The sequence below is a fragment of the Zootoca vivipara genome, chromosome 8, assembly GCF_965207765.1.
Source record: "Zootoca vivipara chromosome 8, rZooViv2.hap1.1, whole genome shotgun sequence".
NCBI classification, from domain to species: domain Eukaryota; kingdom Metazoa; phylum Chordata; class Lepidosauria; order Squamata; family Lacertidae; genus Zootoca; species Zootoca vivipara.
This window is the reverse complement of record NC_142591.1, coordinates 44,859,473-44,884,552: the sequence shown is the minus strand read 5'-3', so window position 1 is coordinate 44,884,552 and position 25,080 is coordinate 44,859,473. Positions and strand designations below refer to the sequence as shown.

At 46.4% G+C, this 25,080-nt stretch overlaps 1 protein-coding gene across 8 annotated transcripts in view; it reads left to right on the top strand.

Annotated features, from left to right (window-relative positions):
• The first annotated feature begins 3,276 nt into the window (after window positions 1-3,276).
• The window catches only part of KCTD1 (potassium channel tetramerization domain containing 1), a 61,801-nt gene continuing 39,997 nt past the window's right edge, over window positions 3,277-25,080 (top strand). For 2 of the 8 annotated variants that reach the window (XM_088675423.1, XM_088675425.1), the window contains exon 1: window positions 8,603-8,956. Coding sequence is in view for 1 of the 8 variants with exons in the window: in XM_060277866.2 (XP_060133849.2) it covers window positions 9,353-11,338 (1,986 nt within the window). In the remaining 7 variants the exon portion in view is untranslated. Of the gene's footprint in view, window positions 8,458-8,577; window positions 8,957-8,987; window positions 11,339-25,080 lie in introns of those variants that run through there. The other 6 variants (XM_035125391.3, XM_035125392.3, XM_088675424.1 and 3 more) reach the window with 6 other exon arrangements.

Here is a 25,080-nt window from a genome sequence, read left to right as displayed (position 1 = left end):
CAGTCGTGACCGACTCTGGGGTTGCGGCGCTCATCTCGCATTATTGGCCGAGGGAACCGGCGTACAGCTTCCAGGTCATGTGGCCAGCATGACAAAGCCGCTTCTGGCAAACCAGAGCAGCACACGGAAACGCCGTTTACCTTCCCGCTGTAGCGGTACCTATTTATCTACTTGCACTTTGACGTGCTTTTGAACTGCTAGGTTGGCAGGAGCTGGGACCGAGCAACGGGAGCTCACCCCGTCGCAGGGATTCAAACTGCTGACCTTCTGATTGGCATGCCCTAAGCTCTGTAGTTTAACCCACAGCGCCACCCGCGTCCCAATAAAAAGGCTATAATCACAGCCTAATATGCTTAGGAAAACTGTTACAGTCATACTACACATTTATTGCAAGAACTCCAATTGAATTTGGCTGAAGCCAATATTGAATACCTGCTGATCATTGCTGTTATGTAGTATGTTACAAATCACCCTCAGCACTATTTTGTTGTGGAAACATGATGTACAAATAAAGTGATTGATCTCATTGTTTGATTGAATAAATGGTGTCAGACCAACTCTAGACCAAGACTGCTTGCAAGGGAAGAAAGGCCAGAAATAAGTCTAGGAAATAGAAAAAAGGGTGCAATGCTAACCCCTGACTGGCAGCAGTGGGGCTTGATGGAACAGCACAAATTGCACCAGCTTAAGGAGGGGCTTTCCATTACCATGCCTGCTTCCAGACTGGAGCAGCAGAAAGACCTTGTTCAGGCCCGTTGTGGTCATGTGACAGAAACAGTGAATCCAGTGCTGACCCATTTCCCTCTCCTGAATTAACCAGTGTTGGGGGTTTTCTGCTAACCACCGCCAGCTGAGATGCTGCCAGAAGTAGCTTCTACCCTGCATTTGGATGGACCAATTGGCAGGACAGAGGGGCATTCAGATCATGGGTACGTATCACTATAAAGTCCTTCAAAGGGCTAAATGCTCCCATGCCCTTCTCCCAGGTACCAACCACCACCATACAGAGGCAGAGACAGATTTAGGACAGAGCAACTGGTTCCACCATGCTGGGCACTGTGCCTTGGGGGCACTGCAGGGTGTCACAACTATGATGTAGTGAACTGAGCCGAACAGAAGGTGAGAGACGGGGCAGTGAATTTTGGCCTTGCACAGGACACTGTGAAAGCACAGACTTTGAAAGACCAAAGTCTGCCCCTAATGGCAGCGGCCTTAGATGTAGTGTAGAATTCTTAGGTGATTATTGAAGTAGATTTCAGGTCATTTAGGGTTTTAAAGGTCAAAATGAGTGCCTTGTATTTTGCATACTGCCTGTGAAAATGTTTATTTTTAAATCTGCTCATTCAGGTAAAATTAAATAATAACAATCCAACATCCATCTGGAAAGTGAGTTATCTAAATGTCCACAAGGAACATAGTTCTCCTTCTCTATAATCAACTACAATTTCAGAGTATCTGCAGGCACCTGATGCTCACAGGGGAAGCAGGGAGTGTCCAGTCACAAGTTCATGTCAAGCAGAGAACGTACAGGACCCTGGAGAGCTCCAAGGGGCCCAAGACAGCTACAAGAGAAATTACACCTGTGCCCACTGAGCCTTATGTAAGCTGACCCTGGACCTCAGGTGTGGTGGGCTCTGCCTTCCTGGGTGAGAGGACTGTCTTATTAAAGGACCCTTGTTGTCTTTTGTCTGGCTTCTGCAAGCTGGGAAGACAGGCAGTTTTACCTTTTGCCCTTTGTAGTATTGCTCTATGTTGCTCTCAATTCATTTGTAATAAATAAACCTGTTCCTTAGTTTTAACAGGAAATCTAAAAGTCAGAGGTTCAAGTCTGGTTGATGTAAGGAGAAATGGGATCATGTGCTTGGTCCCATCTCTCACATACTTGCAACTCAAACTGAGCAACAAGTAAGTCCCATTATGTCCAACGAGGCATACTTCCATGTAAGAGCACATGGGATTGCAACCTCTGTTAATTTTCAACAGCATCAGGATGGGTGCAGACGCTGGGGGACCCAAGAGGGCAGGCCCTGTCATTTCCTCTCTAGGAGGGAGGAGGCCAGCAGTGCCTCATATTTGTGGAGGCAGCATTGTAGGGGTCTGCCAAGAGGGCAGCAGATCCATTCTTCAAGGAGAGTGCTGCAGCTGCCACAGGCACTACAGCAGTGGCGGTGAGTCATGCATTCCTCAGAGGCCGGATCCTGCTGCCCAAGGCAGTTACCTCACCTTCCCTAATGGGCACACCAGCCCTGCATTTAAGCATATGCTTAACACTCCCATTGAAATCAATGAAATTATCTTGGGCTAGATTATGCTTCTGCCTCTTTTAATTAATATTTTTATTTTATGAAAGTGCACGTAATTACATTGCAAAATAACTAGCCAATTAACAAAGACAAATGTGGATAAGAATATTTAACAAAAATGAATTAAGTCATAACCCAAAAGACATAGAAGCGAGGTTACAACACAATTACTATCATAAATCAGGGGAAAGAGTAAGGTGTGTCCTCTGAGTAAGCAAACCTTAGATAATTTATTAAGAGCATTTTGCATAAGCATACACTGTCAGTTTTTAATTAATATTACTATGGGAATTGAATAGGTTGTTTTAAATAGCTACAATCTAGGCTGGATTGCAGCCCCAAAATTCTCTCCCTCTCCCTCTCCCCCACCTCCATACCCCCGTTTCTCCCTGACTACCCAAAGTATTCAGAGCAACATATGTGAGAATAGGCTAGGCTGAGTCTTGCCTCTCAACTATCCAGTGATCTTTACCATTTGCTGAACAGGGAGTTGAACCTAGAGGCCTTGCACCACATGGAAGTTTTCAAATTCCTGTGTGTGTCCCCCCCCCCTAAAAACTAAGGCATTTTGTTTAGTGTAGATCTGAGGTTTCTAAACTGTAATAGCTGAATGAGTGATGGGCAAACTCCCCCCCCCAGCTCAATTTGAAATAGGCTCAGTATTTAAGAGCTTTCTTGGCAAGTCAAAAGAAAAAAGCTCGTCAGGTATCCAACAATTCTCCCAGCTTTGTAATGTTGTTGTGTGCACGCTGATTGTGCCATCCACATGTGCTAATGCACATATTCCCTTAGAAGCTGTAACCTCTGCACATACATCTACATATCAACTGGCTTTATACTCCATTCATGTTGTTTCACAGCAATTAACAAGAGTGCCATTGAGAGTAAGTGGTTAAGACATTCTGTGTGGGCCTACAAAGAAGCCAGCTTTCTTTTTTTTCTTTTTTTAAATGTTTTTTATTTATTTCAGTTGTTAAAAACATACATATATTTACATACAAATCAAGACGAAAAACCAGGAATACAATGCTTTCAGTGTCCAGGGTTCTGAACACTAACCACACATATCCAGAATAACACTTCAAACTGGAGGCCACATACTTCTGTATGGAATTGATAATCTGGATCCTTTTCAATCTGGTTCCACAACCAGACTGTCTTGATCATCCTGGTTCATGACCAACATTGGGTGCTAGACAGATGGTGTGCATTCTTGTTAGTTCTGCTGGAACTCTGGGAGTTTTTGATCCCAATGGTTATGTTACCCTCCTGGTCTGCTGATCTGGGGTTGGCCTTGAAGATGCCATTATATGGTGTTTGCTGTCTTCTGTGGAGGAGATATCTCAGAAGGTAGTGCTAAGAGATATCTGCTTATGGTACTGGGCGTATTCCAATGTTATCCCTGTTTGACATATTCATGAAACTCCTGGGGTGATCAACCAAAGATTGGAGTTCACTGAGGAAATTCAGCTCCATCTCTCATTTTCTCTTATTTTATATATACTGCGGAAGTTCTTTTCTCTTTTTAAAATTAATTCATAATTTTTATTCTTGTGGCTGTGGCAGTTCTCAACCAGTGCCCATGATCAGTGCATAGCTGTCAAGTTTTCCCTTTTCTTGCGAGGAAGCCTATCCAGCATAAGGGAATTTCCCTTAAAAAAAGGGAGAACTTGACAGCTATGGATCACAGGAGGACTGCATAAGAGCTATGAAACTGAAACTTGATGCAGACAATTCTGGTCAGTAGAGATGTGGATAAAAGAATAAGATTTTTGGCCTGTTTGGTTTGGGTTGAGTAGAATCAGGTTCACATTGTAGAACCTGACCCAGCTTTGCTATTAGATGTTCAGGCGGCAAGCTTGTACTGTTGCCTATCTTAGGCTGGTACACCAGCCACACCTGGCCTTAATACAGGGCGGATCAGGCCATGGCGACATAAACCTCAGTTACTTTCAAGACTAAACTACTGTAGTATGTTTCATGTGGGGATGCCAGAATCTCCAGCTGGTCCAAAATGCTGCAACAAAAATATTTTTTCTTCTCTGAATCAGATTAGAATCCAAGCCAGATAACATATATCATGACTGTCATGCTTGCTTCATATTCTGGGCAAGTATTACAAGCTGGCAAAATGTGTATTTCCAACAGGGAGTTTCAACAACATCACTAAATAATTGTGCAGAGAAAGAAAATGCAGACACAAGAAAAGCTTCTTTTTTAAAAAACAAAAAACCCCACAACAATTAAAGGTGCTGAAACCCTGCTCACCTTGGCTTCTTGTCACCTAACATCATGAAGAAATAGCTTTGGGGGTCATGCACACATCTAACATCAGTGATTTTATAGCAAACTAGTAATGTCTTGTAGTTTTCTTTTCTTTTTGTACCGGTAACTTACACAGGTCTAGTGAAATAAGAACCCTTGAATGTTTGATAGGGAACCTTGTCTGTATTCCTAAAGATGGATTAACAAATAACAAGGGAACTATAACTCCACAGTAGAGTGCACACTTGCAATCAGAAGTTCAGAGGTTCAAGATAGGGCTGAGAGAGACTCCAGCCGGACACCTGGAAATCTGCTGCCAATTCAGTATTGAGTTAAATGGATCAGTGGTCTTATTTGGTTTAGGGCAGCATCCTATGTAACAGGCTGAACTACAGAAAGGGTTAAATGCTTCAACAGATTGTAGCAAATGACTTGAAATAACCGGATACATCTTCCAGGATGTGTTAATGGGTACAATGTGCACCTGCAATGTTTAATTGCAACACTGTGTTTTTCCAAGGATGAGAGAGTGATAAGTGTTATTTGCTTGTTTTAACAACAGGCTTGCTAGCATCTCCTTTGAACTAAAGACTTGCAATAACATTTGCCAAGTGATAGAAGTGTACCAGACCTTTCCCCACCCCCATACAGATCAGAATTTATAAAAGGGGAGTGATGAAACTGTGGTGAGCCCCAATAATGTATTGTTACATTATGTTTACATCCATCTTCCAATTTAAGTACAAACAGCAGTATATTAAAAAGACAACAATAAAGTACAGTACAAAACTCACAGGGCAACATACAAAATAAAATATCAAACTGCAAAATAACAGCCAATGAAATAATCATCATTGCAATAATAAAATGGGAAAAGACGCTCTCCTCTGTACCTCTGAAAGTGATCACTTTAGGAAATCCAGTAATTGATCTGCTGTGTAACCAATTATTTGGGCCAGCTACAAAAATACCGTAGTCTGTTTCATTACATGGCATTTAATACTGCCAGTTCATGCAAACATAAATCGACTGTGCTAATAAAGAAACGGGATGTTTTAGACAGCAAAATAGTACCTTTATTGTGAGGTGGTTGTCGTTTTTGAAAAATTGGAGTAAGTTTCATCAGATTCTAAATCCAAGGTTTTGTATTTTCTTATTTTGACAGAAGTATGTATTATTTGACTATGGAAAGTTGCCAGATGTTGTTGGACTCCAATTATTGTTATGAATGATGGAAGGTGTAGTCCAAAATATCTGGAGGGCACCAGTTTGCCTTCCAGACTGACAGATATCCAGATAGATAGAAAGACCACTGACATAGCAGCCAACGCAGGGTGGGGCAGTGGCATTCATCTGATCGCTGGCCATCCATGTTGTTCCTCCATACTAGGGTGGAGTGGGGAGGGGCTAAGGCAGCAACAAGGTCAGGTCAGTACAAACATACCAGTGGAGTCAATCTGACACTCCTGCTAGTTCATTTGCACCACACCAAGCTCACTAACCACCTCCCAGTTTGCAGCAGCAATACAGACAACCAGAGGTCACAGGAGTGCTTTCACTCACCATCCAGTGGTGCATTGGCTCAAGTTTATGATTGTCCCAATATGGAAGCTATTGGCTGGTATTACAGTATAGCTGTAGAATGTAAGAGATGGGTAGCCAACCAGTGCCCTCCAAATGTTCTGGAATAAGGTAACAACAAAGAAGTTCTTTATCCTCACCCCACTCCACAAGAAAGCCAGCCTGTTTCCTGAGCAATACTTGGAGATCAAGTGTCATGGATATTTTTGCATCCTCCAAAACTACTGTACTCTCTCATTTTGGGGGGGGGGGAAGGGGGGTATTTGAAAGGGCATGCAAGTATTTGTGGAAGGAGGAAGTTTGACCCAAGGCTGACACTTCCTCTTTTGCCACACTGGCAGTGAAGCTACCAGTGGGTGAAAATGAGGAGCATCAAGCTGGCTTGTTGAACATTGGAATGTACATAGGAGTACATGTACATATTAGTGTTGTTGATGGGATGCATGCTTAGATGTGTCATTCTACATCTCTATATTCTGGTATTGCTGGCATGGGTCTGGGCTTCAGAATCGGGGCAGTATGGTTTTGACCGCACTGACAATTACTACATAATTTAGGGATGGAGAACTTGTGGTAGGAAGATAATAGAGCATGACAATAATTTCTGAACCATTTTTTTAAAAAAATAATCCCGTGGCAATACAGTGCTTTCCGAAAAATGTCACCTATTGCTATTCATGGGTGGCAACTTGAATAAAATATTGCGGGGGGGGGGAACGACACACAGGTAAGCCTTGCCCTGCATAATCACACGATGTGGTACATGGACACTATTTGAATGGCAATGCCCATCGAATTTGGGGGGCCTGGGTGGGGATCAGAAAGAGCAAAATCCCATATGCTGGAATTATGTGGAATACTGTGGTGGTGGTGTTTGAACCACTTTGAGTGACTGTTCTGTGTCTTTCCCGAAATGCCTTTCACACTTAAAAAACAAAACAAAAAACGGCGTGCACTTTGGTGCTGTCATATTACCTCCCTGCCCTTTTTCTAAGGGATCAGGACAACAGTAAACTGTCATCTCTGCCCTTATCTGTGAATCATATCTGGGATGTTGCGATGGCTCGTTGTGACTTGTCTGTAGCTTAGCAAGATTTCCCCAGAATTTTGTTCAGGGTAAAAGCACGATATTGAAAGAGGTGGGTGAGCAAAGAGAGAAAACGTACTCGTTCCCTTCACAGATGTGCCATGCCAAGACACAGTGGCGTCAGTTTGGCACTGCCAAGTTTGCGAGAGCCGCCTGCTTTGTGTTCACCAAGAAAGCAACGTGTAGCGCCTGGGCAAGTTCAGACGTGCTTCTTCCCCCCCAGCCCAGAACTGTCTGGCCGCCCCCAGCTGAAACCCGCCTTAGAAACATCTCCCTTTCGTTGTGGGTGTCGTGACTGCCAATCCCCCCCTCCCCCCGTGTCCCATCCTTTCCTTTTGAAATAAAAGCGGCAAAATGCTTAAGATCGAGGGCGCCGCCGCCGCGCAACAATCGCTTAAAGTTAAGGGAAGGCTTTGCGGCAGCTGGAAGTGCAGGCGGAAATGAACTGTAGCGCGGCTGTGCGAGTGAATCGGTAACGGGATTCCAGCGGCTACTCAACTTGAGGGCGGCTTTTGGCAGCGCCAGGGCTTGCAAAGTCCCGTATTGCCCCGGGGGTGCTGTAGCAGCAAGGAGGGGGGGTATGCCTGCTGGAAAACCTACAAATGGTTCGAGGATTGCGGGGAGCCAGAAGGGGGGGAGGTGGATCTGTGCGTGTGTGTGAGAAAGAGAAATGTTGATGGCTGAGCTCTGCAGGGCTAGGCTGTGCCTTCTCTTTCTCCCTCTCTCCCCCCTGTTCTCTCTCTCTCTCTCTCTCTCTGTGTGTGTGTGTGTGAGCGCGCGAGTGTTGCAGCTGCCTGTCCCCGCAGGCTGGGAATAGCTCTGGATTTGCCTCTTGGCTGCGGACTGTGTGGGTTTTACTAGCCCTGGCGGCTTCCTCTCTGCTCCTAGCTGCTGGCTTCCTTCGGCTTATTAGCGCCAGGCAGGAAACAAGCGGTACACAGCCTTCTTTGGTACACAGCCGGCCCGGCACCACTCGCAGGCTCCCCACATCGCCCCCCTAAGATCTGCAGCGGCGGCGGCGACAGCGGCGAAGGGCACTCCTGGGACCCGCTGTGGCTCCCCTGCTCGGTCTCTCTCTCTCTCTCGCTTTCGCTCTTTCCGGACTAGTCAGCTGCCTCCCCGCCAGCTTCGCCCTCTCCGATCCCAGCCGCAGCCTAACGTGTCTGGCTGGCTGGCTGGAGAAGCCTGCTCGATGCCTTCGCCGTGAGATCGACGCGCCTGGTATGCAGCCAGAGTGGCCTCTTTCTGTCTCTCCCCCCCCCTTTTCCCCCTTTTGGATGGAGCGGCGGCGTGGGGGTGGGGGGTGGTAGGTGGGATGGCCGGGGAGAGGAAGAGGGAGGGGTGGGAAGGAGGGTGAGCCGCCGAGAAGTGCAGACGATCCGAGAAGTTTCTCCTCTACCGGAGTCAACTCCAAGCTGCTGCTGCTGCCGCCGCCGCGTTTCCGCGCTTGGCTGCCAGGAATCCGTAGGGAGGAGCTGCCTTGTGCGAAAAGCCGCCTGCTGCCCCCCCTTCTCGCTTCGATCTCACCTGCCGCTGTTACTGCAGCTGCGCTCCCCCTCCCTATTTCTGACCCCCATCCCACCCCTCTAGTGGGCACCGCCAGTGGGTGGTGGGGTAAGTCGCCCCTTCCCCGCGTAAGCCATGAGAATGTGGGGGACTACCGGGCTGCTCTTCGGGCATCACTTAGCGGACAGCAGCTGGCACCGCGCGCTGAGGCTGGGTGAGTGGATCTGTCAGTCCCAGCCTCCCCTTCTCCCGGGTGCATGCATGGGCCGATATAAAGTAACCCTTTGCATGGTGATAGCCTCGCGCGAAGCGCAACTCTGGGCGATGGAAGGTTTCCAAGCTGCTGCTGCTGCTGCTGTGCCTTGTTCGGTGGCGAGTCTCCGTCTCGGTCTCTCTCTCCCTCGTTCTTCCCCGTCCTCTCCTCCTCTCCAGTCCTGCTTCCCCACTCTATTCCTCGCACATCAGCCACAACCACTGGGAGCGCGCGGCCCCTTTAAGAGCCCAGCTTTGCCTCCCGGTAGCTGAAGGTCATTAAACACAAAAGCTCTCCAGCGCTGCGGTCCAATATAGCGCATGCGCCCTGCCCGAGGACTGGCAGGGAGACGGCAATATGGCGAGAATGCCTGGCAGCGGCGGCGCCGGCGGAGACTGGAGCACCGGAGGCGGCGGCGGCGGCAGCGCAGCAGGAGGAGGAGGGGGCGGCGGTGCAGGTGGCGGCGGGGAGAACAATGCGGGGGATCGGCAGCCCGGCCGGGGCGGCCCCCACCGGCCCCTCCACTATTGCAGCGCTGGGGAGGACGAGGACGGGGAGGACGAGGATGAGATCCAGGAGGTGCAGATAACGGGGGACGAGGAGGCAGCCGAGGAAGGGATCCTGCTGCTGGACGACGACGAGGAAGAGGAGGAGGAGGAGGAGGAAGAAGAAGAAGAAGAGGAGGAGATGATGATGATGGGGCTGGAGTGGGCCGCCTCGGAGGAGCCGGGCCATATGATCCGTATGGACCAGGGCACCGGAGTGCTGCTGGACTCGGCGGCGGCGGCGGCCGTCTGCGGAGTCCGGGGCCGCCTGGGAGGCGTCAAGGGAGTTGGCGGCGGCGGCAGCAGCGGCGGCGTCGGGGCTTCCGCGGGGGGCGCCCCCTCGGTGCCCGTGAGCGCCCGCGGCGCTGCCTCCTCCGCCTCTTCCCTGGCCGGCCACGCGCCCGCCGCGGGCACCGCCGACGACTCGGACCCGGAGGCGGATCTGCTGCTGCAGCGCCCCGAGCGGGCCCGCCTGAGCGAGAACACGCGGCTGGCCACCCGCTACGCGGTGCGCATCTTCCGCGAGTACCTGAGCGAGAAGGCGCAGAGCCCGGACTTCGAGACCATGGACAAGGGGGCGCTGTGCCGGGTGCTGCGCTCCTTCTACGCCGAGGCGCGCTCCAAGAGCGGGCAGCTGTACTCCAAGTCGTCGCTCATCAGCATCCGCAGCTCGCTCAACCGCTACCTCAACGAGCCGCCTTACTGCCGCACCCTGGACCTCACCAAGGACCCCGAGCTGCGCGCCGCCAACCTGACGCTGGCCGCCGTCATCCGCAAGCTGGAGGAGCAGGGCGCCGGCCCCGTGGTGCAGAAGCAGGCCATCACGCGCGCCGACCTGCGCAAGCTGTACACCTGCAGCGTGTTCAGCACGCAGAGCCCCTTCGGGCTCCTCAACAAGGTCTGGTTCGAGACGTGCATGTACTTCTGCACGCGCGGGCGCGAGAACCAGCGCGAGCTGGAGGAGGACTCCTTCGGGCTGGCCATGGACGAGGACGGCCGCAAGTTCGTCTACTTCAAGGCCTTGGGGCCTTACCATAAGTCGCGCTCGTCGTCGTGGAGCAAAAAGCGCGCCGAGAGCAGCGACGAGGAGAACCTGCCGCGCATGTACGAGACGGGCACGGAGTTCTGCCCCTACGCCAGCTTCGTCAAGTACTTGGCCAAGCGCAACCCGCTGTGCAAGGCCTTCTTCCAGCGCCCGCGGGACCACTGCAGCGAGGGCGACGTCACCTGGTACGAGAACAAGGCCATCGGCAAGAACCTGCTGGGCACCCGCATGCAGATGCTCTCCAAGGCCGCCAAGCTCTCCAAGACCTACACCAACCATTGCATCGGCGCCGTATCCATCGCCACTCTCAACAGCATCGCCGGCATCGGCACCAAGCTTCCCTCGGGCGCCGCCGCGGCCGGAGGGGGCTGCTACGCCCACCTCAACGGCAGGGCCCGCGCCGCGCCGCTTCCCGCCAACAACGGCGCCTACGTCCTCCGCAAAGACGGCGACGACCTCGCCGGCGTCAAGGCCGAAGCAGCGACCGTCGTCGTTCCCGCCAAGCGCTCCCTCTATGAGGCGATGTACGCGGCGGGGGGCGGGGCCGCGGCGGGGGGAGACGCCTGCGGCCCCTCCTCGTCCCCCAAAAGACTCTGCCTGAGGCCGGCCGAGCCCCTGGACGCGGCGGCGGCGTCTGTGGTGGTGGTCTCAGTGAAACACGACCCCTTGCCACTCCTCATCCCCGAGGCCAATGGGCACAGAAGCACCAACTCTCCCACTGTCATGTCACCTGCTATGGTTTCCCCCACACAGGTAACAAAAATAGAAAAGAAAAGAAAAAAACTTTACCCCCCCCCCAATACACACCTTTCCTTTTCCCAACTGCTCCTGTCAGCTTCAGGGAATTTCAGGCCAAAAGGCTGGTGCATGTTGCAGCCCACTTCAGGCAGCCTCCTCCAGAGTTTAGATCTGTATTAGCAGCTCAGAGGAAACTATCTTAGGGCAAGCTTGGAAACATGAGACAATATCTGTCCTGACTTTTAGCTTTGGCCCCTGGGAAATCTGGAGGAGAGGTGATTTGGGGAAAACTTTTCTGGTTTCCCCCACCTCTGCTTGGGTCAATAACTGTCCTGACTTGGATAGCTCAGTTGGTTAGAGCATGGTGCTGAAAACACCAAGGTTGCGTGTTTGGACAGCTTCATATTCCTGCAGTGCAGGGGGTTGGACTAGATGATCCTCAGGGTCCCTTCCCACTCATGATCTTCAGGGTCCTGTCCCACACAGAGTTTTAGTTTTGGACTCTGGGAAATCTGGAGGAGAAGCATTTTTTAAAAAATCACATTCAGCCCCGATCCACTATATACCAAAGGACAGAATTTAGCTGCTGGAGAACCTAAGTGGGGTCAGACTTTCGGAAAGTGAGTAAAAAGTAATTTTAAAAGGTTCTGAGACCTTGTTTAAATGTTTGTACTGTATCCTTGACAATCTAAGTAGCTTAAGTCCTCATCAGCAATGGGACCTGGAGGGCTTCAGATTTCAGAAGTCCCTCCCCCCTCCGTAAAATTGATTTCACATGTCCACTCCTTTTGCCTTGTTAAATTCGTGCATACGTACTTTTATGAGTAATTGCATCTTAATCACATATTATATCACTTCCCATATTGTCACTATATAGGGATCCTCGCTGTAAAAAAACAAAAGCATCCTATAAAATACATTTGAGGCAACAGTGTTATTACAAGCTGCTGCAATTGACTCTTAAACCTCCTGATGGTCTGGTCTCCAGCATTAACAATGATTTCAGTCTAAGCTTTGAAAGAGCTCTATTCTGTGGGTACAGGTATATGACATGCCTGAGCAATTTCCAAAGTGGAAATACCAGTTTTGTACAAACTGACCCTTTCAGAGGAGTTTGCCAGCTAATCAGCCAGCCTGAAGGCTAATTGAAGAATGGGCCTTTTTGTGAATGGCTGCATCAGCATCTGTCTTCTGTAAAATACATGTGACCTCTCTTTACTGTTTGGAGTTTGGGGCCACTTGAGTAGAGTATTGTACTTTGGTCTCCTGCTGTGTGTATCTTATGGCTGTGAATGACTAGAGATCTGCTGATGTGTAGATAATGTTTTTATTCCAGCTTGTTGATGAAAGAAACCATATCTTATATATAGTCGGCATGAGATTACTAAAAGTTGGGATGGATGGCTGAAAACGTCTTTCAGAGTTCTGTTCTTATGTTGCATGTCTGTGAGCAAGAAATAAACAAAGACAATCCATCTTAAAAGAAGTATATTTGTATGCAAGTGCAGTAGTTCACCACCGTATGTTCCTGCAGTTAGTAAGAGGAACTGCTCGTTAAGCTGCGAATCACTTTTACCACATAATTTATAAAGCCCCTTTAACCAATAATTTATAATTGTGTTCCCCGAACTGCGTAAGTAAGAAGCTTACCTAAGGTGAACTTAGTTTTTGCAGTTGTTTTAAATGTTGCTGACTGCTAAATCAGACATTTCAGATAAGAGGAAAAGCCAGACTGCTGATGAAATTGTATATGCAGTAGATAGAATAAAGACATCTGTTGTTTCTGTGTTTATATTCCCCCCCCCCAAGAAATGAGCATTCAGTGAGATTGGAAGATGTTAAAAGGTACCTTAATATTAATCCCCTATTTGATGCGTGTTTGGGGGTGTTCTAGATTAGGATTAGGTAGGGTAATTGACTGTCCACTCATTTCTACACAGGACTGCGGTGGGGATAAATATTTTCATTTGCTTTGTGCATGAAGAGTGTGACTTTTTTAAGCAAAAGAAACAATTTCAATAGGCTCTGTCTTTTAACCATTCAGTCAAGCAGAGGCTTGACAGCCATGTCAAAAATGCTTTGATGGTGTTTCCTGCTTGGCAGGGGGTTGGACTGGATGGCCCATGTGGTCTCTTCCAACTCTATGATTCTATGATCTGCAGTTATTATTTTCCAAACAATTGCAGAATTCCCAACCCCCTTTTTCAATGCTGGCCCTGAAAGTTTAAGCAAAGCATTTGAAATATGGGGAAATAAATTTAGTGTGCAATCCTAACCCCATGTACCTGGGAGTAAGCAGTAGGACTTACTTCTGTGTAAACCTGAATTCAGTGGGGGTTTCTTCTGAACATACATGGATAGGGTTGCGCTCTAAGAGTCTTTCACTGCTGTCTCTTAAAATGAGAATAGCCATAATGATAAAGTCATAGAGTTGTTTGAAGAAATGGATGGCTGGGTGAATAAGCCTGAAGCACTACCTTGAGCCATCAAATGTTGTAGCTGGCCATTAATCTAGAGGAAATGACTTGACCCACAATAGTTATTGCTTAATTATAAACATAGACTTTCCAGGTCATTACTGAGTTGACTTCATCAAGTGGTATGCCACTGAATTCCATGGCTGACAAATATTGCTGCTTTCATGATAGCTTCAAGGTCTTGAAGGTCATAGACTGATAGTTTTATTGACTCTCAGTATTATAAAGATGTACACACTGCCAGTAATACGAGTCTAAAAATAAATGGTGCACTCTAGTTTTAGGTGAAGACTAGAGGTAAAGTATTGATCTTCCTGAAATCAAGAAAGTTAAGGCTTCACCTAGAGTTACTTGATGAACATATTTGGTGCTGATATAATTTGTAATATCGGCATCCTGACACTAAGTGTGCCTAGGCTCTGATGTATGAAATGAAATATATATATTCCTTTGAATCCAGTGACCAGCCACTATGATACTACAGTGGGCATGACCCCCACATTTGCATATGAAGGCTTCCTATTCTCTTTTGCGAATGAAAACACACTGTGCAAGGATTGCTCAGGTTGTACATTCCTTTGCTCATTCAATAGAATATCTGCTGGTTATGCTTCTATCCTACTCTTCCTCTGTTACGGAACCCCCCCGTGATTTCCATAACATCCTCCATGGAGCTCAAAGTGATATACTTGGGTCTCCAGATGGCTTCTCATCTGGAGTCAGGCCTAAAACCTTTGGCTTTTGTGATGAAACTACAGTCATACCTCATGTTGTGTCTGCTGTGGGTTGCGTCTTTTCAAGATAAGAACACGGCACCCCCGGAAGTGTTTACTTCCGGGTTTCGTCGCATGCGCATGTGCAGAAGCGTTCTCCATGTTTCACGCATGCACAGAAGCATTCTGCACGCTTTGCTCATGCACAGAAGCACTCTAACGTGCTTTCGTGCATGCGTAAAAGCACCGTTCTAGTTACGGACTTTTGGGGGTATGAACGGCACCCCCAGAATGGATCGAGTCCGTAACTAGAGGTACCATTTTTTGAGAACAGGAAAGCATGTTTGTGTTTTACGTGCATTCATTTGTGTGCATTTGACTTCTTGGATCATATGTGTAATTAAGGGTGTATCCACACTTATTCTGTGTATACCAGTATAATCCTGGAGATATCCAGAGCAAACATGTAAAATGTGGGTGACTTTTTGTTCACAGTTAGACACAGGAAACATTTCAGTTACGTTTGTTGCATAAAATACTGACATACTTCCATAACATATTCAGATAACTTAATGTGCCAGTAGCTACCAGATGTAAATGTACTGGTATTTCAGGAATGCCAGTTCAAGATTTTGATAACTGTTACTACATCCACCTTTCTCTTTCATACTAAGATACCTTTTCTTGTTCTAGGGAAATATCTTTTAGTGTACAAGATACAGGGGCATTGTAGGATGCAGCCGTGAAATGAGGAGAGGGCATGCTAAATGTTCCTTTGATCCAACTATCGCTTTGGGTAGCAGACACAGGAGGCATTATAGTATTTTAATCATATGTGGCTCAGCCTCCATGACCTTGACTTCAGTCTTTTTGCTTCTGAAGCGCAACAGTGATGCGATAACATAGTTGGGACTGATGAATTAGGTTTTAAAATTGTCTATTGCATACTTGTGTATTCATTTTTCATAAATGATCAAGATCTCTAATAGTGCAGTACAACAGCTATTAAGAGGTATCTAATCAGTCCTTTTTGAGTTTACTTAATAAAGTTTAGAAATTATCCTAAGAGACTAGATTGACATTAGTCAGGGCTGTAAGGGGAACATGAGGCACATATTTCTGTTGTAGCTTAGATGTAATTGGATACAAAGGGTATTGGGTTGCTATTCATTCATAGCTGCCGGTCCTCTTGCAGTTAGAGAGAGCATAAGACTGGGTCACCAGAGAGTGAGACCAGGGCTTAACCATGCTGTGTTGTGTATATAAGGAAGGAGAGTACGCATGACTGAGGTCATGAATATATTTGGGTTAATTATTAAACTTCATTTGTTTATCATTGTGGACCTGGAGGTTGCTCAAGACAAGACTACTACATCAAAGGAATTCATCATAGATAAAGAAAGACAAATGATTACAGTAATTATTAAAAATGACATACAGTAGCACCTTGCACTGTCTAGCTAAGGGTTTTATGTCCTGTTCTTAAACATGCTATTATTCATTCTTATAGTCAGATGATTTGAATGCAAATAAGCATATCACAGTCACATCTGCCCATGGTAGCCTCTGGGAGACAGCCACCCCATGCTGACATTAAACCAGGGGTGAAGCAACTGTGGAAATCCACTGGTATAGACAGGATTCAGCTTTAGTCAGTGGCATATCAAAAGTCAAATCGGCTGAACCCCACACCTGACAGTAGATTCTGATGCCTGCTTTGTTGCTGGCTGATGTAGCTGAAAGTCCACACAAAGTTGCTATTTTTCTGTGGCTGCCAAATGCTGAGATGGCTGTGACACCTGAGCCTAAGTTGTTAATATTTATCTTCTAGTTTTCTACCAAGAGAGGCAAACAACATGATTATAATATTATATAATAAGCACAATTCACAAACAATGTCTAAAAGCAATACAAAACCAACACTTAGAAACAAAGCAAGAGCCTATTAATATGTAGCAAGGATTAAAGTTGTTATACATTAAATGTGGGAGCAATAAAACGTATGTGTTGCATATTGAAAACCAGTGAAATAAGAAGCACCTTCTATTTCTGGTGAAAGATGCACAAAGAGGGAACCTGTTGAACTTCAGTTGGGAGAGCAGTCCAAAATCATGTTGTCACCACATAAAATATCCTGTTTCTTGTGGTCTTTCATCAACTCTCCCAGGATTGCACCAAGTGCAAGCTTCTGACAATAATCTGAACTTTTGTTCTAACCGGTATCAGACCAGTTAACCTAGTTTGAAAATGTTTGTTTGGCGCTTTGGAGGCTATACTGTCATTTTGAGTGAAGCTCAGAAGCAAATAGGAAGCCAGAACTAACAGAATATCAAAGTTCTTTAGAGTGCCAGACAAAAGTCCAGCTCCCAGATTTTGGACCAATTGCATCTTCCTGGGTTTCAAATGCAACCCCATGTAGAGAGCATTACAGTAATTCAGTCTGGAGGGAACTGAAGCATGGGTAAGATGAACTCACGACACATGCATTTATATGAGTTTTCATGCCAGCTTTTCTGGCCCTGCAACCCGTTTTTTCACTTAGGATTTGAACCCTGGTCTCACAGGTTCTAGTCCAATGTTCTTAAATCACTACACCACACCAGGATGTAGTCAACTAAGTCCTACTCAAAGTAGACCCACTGAAATTAATCACCCTACATTAATCGTGGCCACTAATTTCAATGGGTCTACTCTGAGTAGGGCTAGACTTGAATGCCGCCCACTGACTTTAATACAGAATTTTATGTTAGTTGGGAAGGCAAGAAGAAGTTCCCATATTTTGGGGGTAACAAGTGCCTGTGTAATATCCTACCTCGTTAACCTCCGTTAAGTCCATTTCTTTGCACAATACTTGAATAAAACATCTACGTTTTCAAGCTGAGTGGTCTGCATGCAACAGTCATTAAAAACCGAGCCAGAGAATGTTTAATATTTTGTGTCTTGGCCAGACTTGATCAGTCTGCATGGGTGCCATCAGGAGAGGCAAGAAAATTATGACTGGAGAGCTGAAGTAGCACCTCACAAAAAAACCCCTCTCCTCAGATAGTTAAATAATTCACTACCCTCAGTATATGAACATCAAAGTCCTAATGCACAAACTAGAATTGCAGGTGCCTGAAAGCATTTTCCCTATTAAATGAAGCTTCTGTGCTTTTGCTGTTGAAAAGGGCTCCTTTCTTGCTCACTGTTCTCCTTGCAGAGACCCAGAGATCAGAAAATGCTCATTTTTAATTGGTGAATCTGTATGACAGTGTGAGCTGACTTATTTTATGTATGGGCTAGAAATAAATGAGTGGTTAAACCCTTTGAAATGCGCCACTGCTGCAAAAGCCATGGGCTGTAATTAAATTGAATGTAGGGTTGTATTGTCTGCTGCCTTTAGCTATAAACTTGATAATAGACCCTAGTACACCAACTATTGTGTTAGAAGTTGGAACCTAATTAGTTATGTTGTAGATTTTTCAGCCACTTTGGAAGACCTGTCTTCTCTCTTCCCCCTTTTCTTTTTTGGTGTGTCAGAAGCATGTGCATCCCCCCACCCGCCCGCCCTCTTCAAACGAAGAAAGCATTGAAGGTGGCACTGAAATATCAGTGTGCCAGTTACTGCTTAATGGGCCATATGTTGTGAATTCTTGGGAAGTGATTTCAGTACAATTTGGATTCAGTGTCATTTGTAGAAACTTGTAAAGTACATGCCTAAGGGCAGCCTGTTATAAGCCCCGACTTTTGGGCACTCGTTTTCTAAAGGAAAATGGGTTGCTGTATCTAATACTTGCGTAGTCCAGCTTCACTTTTTTAAAAGGCTTTTAAAAATGGTTTGATACATTGGGGTTTTGTTTTTTGTTTTAAAAAAGAAAGATTTAAACTTTTGAAAAAACTAGGTATCATCCATCCCAACTTCTTCATTATGGTTTAAAAAATTCATGTCTAAAGGAAAAAGTATCTTCTTCTTTGGCGATCACTCGTAGCCGAGTAAGATTGTCTTCCATAAACACAATTTTAACAATGGGTCCGTAAGTGACTGTGGAGGCCAATTCTGGATCCACACGTCCTTCCACAGTGGGGACATTGGTTTCCAGGTGGGAGTTGATCACGGTGTGGATTTGCCAAGCATGTCTTCCTCTTAGCACGATTCTCCCTTGCATCCTGAGAGCGAGTTTCTTCAAAGCCCATGACACCTTTGGTAAAGGCTGTTCTCCAACTAGAGCGCTCGCAGGCCAGTGTTTCCCAGTTGTCAGTGTTTATACTACATTTTTAAAGATTTGCCTTGAGACAGTCTTTAAACCTCTTTTGTTGACCACCAGCATTACGCTTTCCATTTTTAAGTTCGGAATAGAGTAGTTGCTTTGGAAGATGATCATCAGGCATCCTCACAACATGACCAGTCCAACAAAGTTGATGTTGAAGAATCATTGCTTCAACACTGGTGATCTTTGCTGAGACTCCAGGGTCATAATTGTATGAAATATTGCTTCTGTGCAACTTCAGTACAGAGCCCAATGGAACATCCCACTGGCAGAAGGCAGGAAGGCCATTTTCTCAGCATTTTCCTCTGTCATTGCAGTGCCCATGCTGCCCAGAAAGATCCACAACCCTCCAGGGAAGGCTGGGAAGGGGCAACATGAGGTACAGCAAGGTGATGAGGAGAATTTTGCCATGCTGTGCTAAAATACTCCATATCTTATTCATCCATTGCACTTATGTGCCACCTTCCTGCCCAAGGTGGTTTGCAATTTTAAAGGACTAAAAGAAATGGCGTACTATCACTAGACCAGGGGTTGTGAACATAGTGCCCTCCAGAGGTTAGACTACAACTCCTATCACCCCTGACCATTGTCCATGCTGGCTGGACCTGTTGGGAGTTGTAGTTCAATATCTGGAGGGCACCATGGTGGCCTCCCATGCACTAGACAAATGATTGTATTTACCATCTGGTTGCAAAACTGATGTGATCATGATTAAACCTCTGATTGAGACCTAATATTTGACTTGATGCTGAACTACCATAACCAGCGCTGGTTCAGTGACAGGGGTCAGCAAATATAAGGCACTATGCTGGTATATACATATGATTAAACCTTTTTGCAATAATTGGTAATTAATTGTTGAGCCATTTTTACTTCTCTCTCAACCTCTTTGCATCTGTCTCTTCTGAGAAGCCTCTGGCTTCTAGCCTTTAATCGATTAAAAACTCCATTAAATCGCACCAGCTAATATTAAGCCTCATATAGCAAGCAGATAAATATTATGAAGATTCATTATATCATTTTGTGTTTCATTATGCAAGAGTAACTGAGACATGTTTTTATTTATTGTTTGCAGTAAATCACACAACATGTATTAGCTGGGAGCTAAGTGTGAATGATGCCTATGATAGCATAAGAACAGCACCACTATGTTCTGGAGAGAAATTAGAATGTCAATGGTAAAAGATCCAACTTGCCCTCTGTTTGCAGCTGAGGCACTGTTTGCATAGGCAAATTCGTGAATTCCAAACATGATAGTACAGAAACACTGGATCACTTTATTTATTTATTTATTTATTCATTCATTCATTCATTCATTCATTCATTCATTCGATCAATCACTCAATTTGTGTTTTTATATTTGAGCCTTTCTCCAATCTGGAACACCTAAAGCTATGAAAGCAGCTAACTGCTACATCCACACACACACACACACACACACACACACCCTTTGGTTTGCGGAACTGGTACTGTTAAAGGTACCACAAGATACACATTCCGCAGTTGTAAGAAACCAAACTTTTAGTGTTATGCCACCTACACTTCAGAACTCCCTGCCTAGTGACCAGGGTGGATTTGATTTAAATCAAATCAATTTAAATCACGATTTAAATCACTAGTCAGGAAGACTTGATTTAAATCATTTTTAATTTTTCAGAGTAGTTTTTACAGTTATATCAAAAATTACTGATTTGGTTATACTGTACTATTAGAAATACATAGACAGATAATTATGAAATTATTGTGAGATTTAATAATTTAACTGTTTATATTTGTACAACTTTTCTGCTGTACTTTATTGGAAGGAGAAAAATAATCATTTCCTTAAAAACAATTTGAACAATTTATTTAACATCATAGCATATGTATTCATGTTTGTTAACTGATGTTAAACAGTTTAAAAAACAAAAAACAAAACAGACTGAGTTTTAGCACACATGAAAAACAAATCCTTATTTCCTGATGAATAGCCTTTGGACTATTATGTAACTTAAATAGAAAACTATCTTTAGGAAGATTTTTCCTCCAAAAGCATTTTATTTTTTAAAAAAATCCAATTTAAATTAAAAATTCAAATTCAAATTTTAAAAATCTGATTTTTAATTAATTTTTAAAACCATTGATTTTTATCCACCCTGCTAGTGACACCACTTAAAATGTTTTAGCTTAGGCAAGTCACCCAGACACAAAGATGCTGACATCTTTCAGACTCAGATGATGATCACATGGTCCGCCTCAGTTCATCTGGGAAGAGGCTTTCCTTGAGTTATTGTGGTCCTGAGCCATTTAAGGCTTTATGGGTCAAAGCCAGAGCTTTGGATTGGGCCTGGAAATTAATTGGCAGCCAGTGCAGCTGGACCAGGATCGGTGTAGTATGCTCAAACCATCGTGTCCCAGCGAACAACCTGACCACTAAATTCTGCACCAGCTGCAGTTTCTGAACCATCTTTAGAGGCAGCCCTATGTACAGCATGTTGCAGTAACCTAACCTAGAGGTTACTGGAGCACAGACAACAGACGTTTGGCTATCCCTGTCTAGATAGGGGTGTAGCTGGGCCATCAGCCAAAGCTTATGGAAGGCACGCCATGCCACTGAGGCCACCTGAGCCTCGAGCCACAGGAAAGGATCCAGGAGCAGTCCCAAGCTATCAACCTGCTCCTACAGAGGAATTGTAACCCCATCAAGAGCAAGCGATCTCCCACCCATCCGGTCTAGGGAACCATCCACTAACAGTGCCTCAGTCTTATCTGGATTGAGCTTCAGTTTGTTGGCTCTCACCCAGTCCATTCCCGAGGCAAGACACTGGTCCAGCACATCCATAACTGATTTGTAGATGATGTGGTCTCTGTGACTGGGCACCGTTTCAATGATTTGGGCATTAGTTTCATTAAGCCAGGGGTTCCCAACAAAATTTTCTCGAGGACCCCTCATCGAGCCGCTATTGTGACAAGGACCCCCATTAATTCCTAATCCTAAAATTAAAAAGTGGTTTTATTTATTTTTCAGTTGTTTTCCCCTTTTCTTTATCCTTCTGGGGGGGCGTTGGTGTGGTGGTGGCTGTGGCGGTGTGATGGCTGTCTGGGGGTCGGGGGGTTTCCCTCTGGAGGGGGGGAGGTTTCAACCCTTTCACCTGGGTTGAGGGTGGTGGTGGGGCCCTCTCTTCCCTGTCGTCCCCTCTTCTTTTCTCCTCCTCTGGGGGTGGCTGTATTTGCGGCGGTAGCAGCGCCAGCGCCAGCAGGTTCGGTGCGGCCTTTGTTCTTCGGGTCCCCACGAGGCTCCCCGTGTGGCACGCAGGAGCTGCGGGATCGGGGGCCTTCGCTTGGGAGGGGGCTCCTTCCCCCTCTTGGGCAGCTAGGGGTGATGGCGACTGCAGTCGCGAGGCAGGCCCCCCAGGATCGTTGCGTGGTGGGAGGTCTCGGGCCACAGAGCTCCGCTCGGCCGTCGGCCGGGCGCCCTCGGCTTCGGCCCGGCGGGCCTGCGGGGGGCCTCAGCGGCTCCTCGCTTGCTCCGCCGGACGTTTCCGACGCCCACGCGGTCGCCGTGGGGTCCGCGGCCTGGAAGGCGGTTTCGGGCCTCTAGGCCCAGGGGTTCCGCCGAGTCTCCGGCCGGGCGCACTCAGCCTTGGTCCGGTGGGGTCACCGGGGGGCCTTCAGCGGCTCCCCGGTTGATCCACCGGGCTCGCTTGGCGCCCGTGCACCGGCGGCGGCAGTTCCGGCGGGCCAGAGGCTTGGCATCTAATAGCATCTTGAGGACCCCTCTGGCATAGCTCGCGGACCCCTGGGGGTCCCCGGACCACCTGTTGGGAACCACTGCATTAAGCTATTTTTCTCTGAAGTCAGAGGAGGAACACAACCTTACTGATAAATTGAGCCCATTGAATGAATGCCACAACAATCACAGGAAAATTAGCATTGACACTTTGAAGCATTGGCATGCAGCATGTCCTGCATCCCAGTCTTTTTTCTTTTCTTTTTTAAAGCAGGGGACCATCCTGTGTGTGTGTGTATAGTAGGGAGCGGCAAGGTTGTGTTTGAAGTGGTCCACCAGCCATGGGAGAAATCACCTTATCTCAGCTGTACTGTTTGGAGAGGCTTAAGCTTTGTGTGCCTCTGTGTGTTCATCCTCCATGATCAGAGGCAACATGACTGAATACCAGTTGCTGGGAGTCACAAGTGGGTAGAATGCTGTTGGGCCTGCATCCTGCTTCAGGCTTCCCACAGGCATCTGACTGGCTACTGTGAGGATACTGGACTACAAGGGACATTGACCTGATCAAGCAAGGGGTGTGTCCGTGTGTGTGTGTCCGTGTGTGTGTGTGTGTGTGTGTGTGTGTGTGTGTGTGTGAGAGAGAGAGAGAGAGAGAGAGAGAGAGAGAGAGAGAGAGAGAGAGAGAGAGAGAGAGACCTAGCTATGGTTGTAGTTTGTATGTTTGGTACACGTCTGGAGATGACTTTGGCATGCAGTTTTTGAAGGGTTGGTCAACCCTGAATATGGTTCTTGTACCAATTTACTGCTCTCTCCTCCCCAGGTATATAGTATAACTTATTTATGATCATCAGGGGCTGATACAGCAGATTAGTACTCTCTTTTTACTTCTGTAAAATCTCTGGGATGCCTTGATTGATTTCAAATTCTGCCCTTTGTTTTGCTTCTTAAATGATGCCTGCCCCACCCTTTCCAATTCTTGCCTTAATTCTGTTCAGGGATTTGCTGTATGGCTGCAGTACACTGTGTCAAAACTGCCTATTCATTTTCTGGGGTGAGCAAAATATAACTCCATATATTCCTTGCCTTCAGAGAAGCTTCACCTGCTTTCACCTGTAGTCACTGTAGTTTATTTATAGCATTGCAGTGGTCTGGCAGGATGAATTAAGCTGGTTCAGTTGCTTAGACAAAAATAGTTGCTTTTGAGATACTCTTGCATTATTACAGATAAACCACATTTACAGTTCACTGAAGCAAGAGAAACCCACGAAGGTCCTTGGGAGCATCTGTGCACTGTTTCAGATCTGATAGATATTTCATATTAAAAAAGCATCTTAAATCAAATACTAAAAATCCGAATATTGGTGTGTGTTTCAGTGAATGCTATAAATCAGGTCAGCACAAGCTATGGCCCGCCAATCCAAACACAGCTTACAAGCTATGCAATATGCTCTGTAAATCTTCTGGTTTTGCTGCTTGCCTGGGTCTGCAAAAATAAGGAAGTTGTCAAGCACCTGGCAAGCCACAATATATGGCTGGTGGGCAGTTTCATCTTGGTGGGTTGCAAGTTGCACCAGCTTGATATAAATCCCTATTGCCTGACTTGAGAAACTATCTCAAGGAACATAAAATAATCCCCTGAGACGTGTCTTGGCTCACTTGCTTTAGTCATCTGGAGCCATTTGATGTACACAAAGAAATGAAAGGAAAAGCCCCCCAAAGGTGGTTATAAATATCTGAAATGCAATTCCTCTTTAAATGTCCAGTACATTTCAAGCATCCACAAGCTCTTCCTCAGGTAATTCTAAAAAGGCTACAAGGAGAGCTGGCTTCCTTTCTCTTTGCCATGAGTGGTACTGACTGTTTACAAGCACCTTTGGGACTTCCCATATTGTGTAGCCTGCCATTGTTGTGCCCTTTGCTTTCCCAGAGTGTGCTGTCTTTTCTTTTGCTGGTAATATAGTACACTATTGTGGGCCTGGACTCTATAGTTGAAGGGTCCTGTGTTAGAGCTGGAGGAGCTTTTTGGCTTCTTCCTGTTCTGTGAAATCTGCAAATAATTGCACTTGAAGCCTAGTGAAACATGATGGTATGCCATTTTCCAGCTCTACAATTCTATGATTCTACGTTTCTGTGATTTTGGGCTCCAATGGTGAAATTCTGCCCCCCTCCCAACTTATGGCTGCTATGATTGCTGATCCAGAGCCATAGCTAGGGGGAGGGGGTCTAAGCCAGGGTTTCTGCCCTGGGTGAAACCTCCAGAGGGGCGCCATTGAGGCTGCCAGCCTCTCAACATGTCTGGGCTTCAGCCAGAGAGAAAGATGAAAAAGTGAATGGCAGCAGGAGTTCCATCCTTCCTCTTTCCCCATGAAGCTGAAGAAGGCTCATTTTACAACACAATACAGGGAGAGGGAGAGTTGGAAAATCTGGAGAGGCTGCGTGGCTCTCTCCAGTCACGCAGGCATCCCCAAACTCGGCCCTCCAGCTGTTTTGGAACTACAATTCCCATCGTCCCTGACCACTGGTCCTGTTAGCTAGGAATGATGGGAGTTGTAGTCCCAAAACAGCTGGAGGGTAGAGTTTGGGGATGCCTGCTCCAGTGAATCAGAAGATA